Genomic DNA, 4232 nt, shown 5'->3' with positions numbered 1-4232 from the left:
CATTCCTTACACCGAAATAAAAAAGTGGATTGAGATTCAGTCATTGGTTTTAAATGATCCTCTTCTTAAAATGTGGGCCCTGAAGTGTTGTGGAAATGCCAGGGCCCAATAGTTCCCCAGCTTCTGGAAACGAATGGCCTGTGTGACGGGTCACAGCCCCCACACCACACGTCTAGTGGGACTGGCTGTGTAGTGGGGAAGGCAGAGTGTCTGGAAGGGGCAGATCCTGGTAGGTGTTTGGCTTCTGCCCATAAGTCAAGGGTGCTGTGACCTTGGAGCATGCTTAAAATTAGAAATGTCTAAATTAGATGGGAATGTTGCATCTGTAGACATCCTATTGGGTGAGGTTTCTCCAGATCACAACAGCTGGCACCCTGGGAACAGAGACTCACCCTTCCCATACCCCACCACAGCACACAGGAGGATGGAAGAGAAAGGATGGGGAGAGAAGGTTCACAAAACTGCCACTTTACCAGCACCTACACTGACACTGAGCTTGATGTTCACGGTCTGTTAGGGTTCAAATTATAGTGGAGACTGACCCGTCTCACAGGGTGATCACCTCCACCTAGGTAAGACAAATCACCGTGCATCCATGTAAAGTGATCTTAGCATTTTTACCCTCTTGTGGGTGAGGAAATGGAGGCTTATCGAGGGCAGGCTCACACCTGTAATCCTAACCACTCAGGAGGTTCAGATCTAAGGATTTACAGTTCAAAGCTAGCCTGAGCAGGAAAGTCCCTAAGACTCTTATCTCCGCTTAACCAGTAAAAAGCTAGAAGTGGAGGTGTGGCTCAAGTGGTAGAGTGCAAGCCTTGACTGAAAAAGCGAAAGGATGGTGTCGGTATGTGTTTATAGTTATCATTTCAAATGGTGCAATTCTTTAAAGAAGATAACTGCGAGGGTTGGCTCATTCTCTCTGACATTTTGAATGATTCTGTTTTTGTGAATGGAGTAGAATCTCTGCCTTTCTGTTTCTATATATCCACTCATTCAGTTACAACATTCCTTGCACTTCTACTTTAAGGCCCTTTTGCCTGGCTGGGCTTAGGAGCCAAGCAGTAGGTTGGTGAGAAGTGAGCGGGAAGTGGCTGTGGATGTAATGTGTTCACCTTGGCATGCCACTGTCCAGGTAACGGAATTCGTGAGATAGAACGAGTGCCTGGAAAGATACTGAGGAAATGGAGGGACACAAGGAAATCAGGAAATTAGACAGGGCAATGCAGTTCATGGCTCTAGGTGGAATACCTTTTTGCTCTTACTCAGTTCTTCAATCCAAAGTAAGAATGGGTCTAAGAGAGGAGAAGATATCAAGCCAGGCTGGGCACTGGGAATGGCTCTGCCCTGCTGGGGGCCGGGGAGAGGGGGTGATGGGAAATGCAATCCAGCACACCGCAGGTTGTAATAGTCACATTTGCATCCAGGTCCCACCTCTTGGGCCAATAATTTCTGTCAGCATAAAAGTGACATGCTTTGAATTCAGAAGAAGGGAAAGGGAAAGTTGAGAAAGCAGACCACCCTCTCCCACCCAAACTCAAGTCAAACGAACTATGAATAAATATAGCCAAAAACGCAACAAAAGATACAACAAATAAACACCAAAGTCTTTTATCACTCAGCGCTGGTACTATAGCAAGGATTTCGGTGCCAGGTCTACCCTGTATCCTTTGTGCTATACTTGGCTTCCTCCATGAAGAAGGAAGGAGAGAGAAACATCGCTGGAGCTTTAAATCCTATTGGCTTGAAGAAAGCAGTATTGGCACCCAAGTGGAAATAGAAGGAGAGTGGGTCACAATGATTGTTTGATAATATATTTAGTTACACCAGAATCCAGACCGACTTAATTGGAATATTCCTGGGGATGCCAAGAATGAGTATGGCTAACAACCTTCCAGGTGCTTCTGATTAACAGGGGTTCCCAGTCTCCACCGCTAGCCGCCTCCCAGCCCGATACTTACCGAGCGCTGATGTACAATCCTGTACTCCATAGGATCATAATGGGGAGGGGAGCAGGGGAAAATGATCACTGAAAACAGAAGTCATTTACCCTTCCTGGCATCTTCCAGCCCTTTAGACTCTTCCCTGATTCAGAATGCTTTAGAACTTGCCTTCGGTTTGTGTGTGCAAATAAGTAGCCTAGTTTTCATGGTCTGGCAAACAAGCCTTTAGTAGTAGAGATAGGGGAAAGGAATAGGGAATGGGGTGGGGGAGGGGGCAGGTCATGGCCCAATGTGATCCACCAAGAAAAATGGAAAGCCCTGAGTCCCTGAGTTCAAGCCCCGGCACTGGAGCGTGCATACACACACACACACACACACACACAAGCACACACGAATTAGGGAGGGCACAAGGTTACTCTCAGACGAGTTTGGACAAAGCACCCACCCCTCTGATTTCCTTTCACGTTTCCTGATGGCTGGGCTGTTGTCTCCAGTCCCACCCCTCACCCCCTTCTTTTTTTCCAGTATGCTGCTTGGTGACAGAATTTCAAGCACAGTTAGGGTTTTTGCTGTTGTTTCCCTTCATGTCCAGCTCTTCCCTGATGTCACATTAAATAGTGACCTGGGTCCCCTGCACGTAGATGCCTCCTACAAATGCAGACGTGGGCCTACACCAGTGCTACATCAGAATTGCGATGGATATGACCCAGGGAATCTGCATTTCAAACTAGCATTGTGGGTGATTTCTCACCAGGAGGAGGTGTCACATTCTGACTCTACAGCCCTAGCTTTCTTTACCTGTTCCCTGTTGCACTCAAACAGACTACTTAAGGTTGATCCATAGGCCAATCTATCATTCATTCTAGGCTTGGCACAGACCTTGTAGAACTGAGCAGGGCAGTATGTCTACCTTCACTGGCATCACGCGGTCCAAGGTCTTTATTATTGTTCTCCTTGATGCTAGCAGGGGACAGTGGCCTAATGCGCTCCAGTCTGGCCACTGTTGAGTTCAGGACCTGCATTCCATAGGAACCCTAAGACCCACAGTGGCCATCTCCAGCATGATGCTGTACTGCACACACACACACACACACACACACACACACACACACACACACACAGGACCATACATTGGCTGAAATCTTAGTTCCTCGACAGCCTTACAAGTCCTTCCATCCAACCGCCTGCAGTGGCTGACTCTTGCTCAGCTGGTCATTTGCCCATCAAGGCAAACGCTGAGTCCTCTTCCTTAACAAAGCTGACCTAGTCTTTTTGTTTTCTTTTTCCATGTCAGCTCCTAAGAGATGCTTTGCGTGCACATTTATTCTCTTCCCTCGCTCAGCCGCCTCTCCCCCCTTCTCATCTGCCTGAGCATGTATATTACATTCAGTAGTGACCTTGCTAGGAGCCTTATGATGCTCTCCCGTGATGGGGTTTGGGATCCTTTTCATTCATTCCATTACTGTTTTTGAGTTATCCACGGAAGTTATTTGCGCCCCAGGCACTGCCTTGGGAGAAAGTGTGGATAAATGAATCGAATACACGAATTGAATGGACGGCCGGCACAGCGCCATTGGTTGTACAGGAGGGCGCTGACAGGCTCTGTGTGTTATGGCTGATGGTGGTGGATCTGGGTGTCCAGGGCTTAAGATTCAATCGTGGAGAACTGGCAGCATGGTTCCCTCCCCCCCCTCCCCGCACCCAGGAGAAGGACCGAGGTGTGCGTGGGAGGGGTGCTGGCTCCTGGTGCCAACTCTGTAGCCCTCTAGCCGCCCTGGACAGGATCCTGGGTGGGTGGGTGGGTGGGTACGGTGCGTGCTCGCAAGCCCTACTTTGTCATGGGGGGGGGGGGAGTGGAGGCTCCCCTGGCCGGGCCACCCCTGGCGCTTAGGAGCTGAACTTTAGATTCTCCCCACTCTCGGTCCCGCCGGGACTCGAAGTCGGCAGGGGCCGGAGGAAACGTGGCAGCGTCCTCTACCTGAGCCCGCCCCGTCCCGCCACCCCCTCCCCGGGGAGGAGGGCGCTCATCCCAGGCCTGACCCAGGCCCCCCCTTCTCTCTCTCGGCGGTGGTGTCTCCCTCCCCCTCCCTCAGCTCGGAACCCCACGCCCTCGCCGCAGCACGGGAGCTCAGACGAGCCCGGTCGCCAATCAGGGCGCGGAGGAGAGGCGGGCGCTGAGCCCGGCGCGCTGGGGAGGGAGGGGACCCCCTACCCCCTACCCACCCGCCACCCACCCCCGGCCTCAGACACCGACCGGGGCGGACGCACGGACGGGCGGGCGTCGGGAGGGTC

The 4232-nt window shown here is 51.4% G+C and overlaps 1 protein-coding gene across 1 annotated transcript in view; it reads left to right on the top strand.

The window, feature by feature from the left end:
* Window positions 1-835: 835 nt before the first annotated feature.
* Adamts18 (ADAM metallopeptidase with thrombospondin type 1 motif, 18) overlaps window positions 836-4232 on the top strand; it is a 99605-nt gene continuing 96208 nt past the window's right edge. Inside the window, exon 1 of the mRNA XM_013012695.1 lies at window positions 836-844. Coding sequence (XP_012868149.1) covers window positions 836-844 — 9 coding nt within the window. The remainder of the gene's footprint in view (window positions 845-4232) is intronic.

This window comes from Dipodomys ordii, unplaced genomic scaffold (genome assembly GCF_000151885.1).
Source record: "Dipodomys ordii isolate 6190 unplaced genomic scaffold, Dord_2.0 Scaffold18, whole genome shotgun sequence".
NCBI lineage: Eukaryota > Metazoa > Chordata > Mammalia > Rodentia > Heteromyidae > Dipodomys > Dipodomys ordii.
The sequence above is the reverse complement of the archived record's forward strand: the minus strand, read 5'-3'. Positions and strand labels throughout refer to the sequence as shown.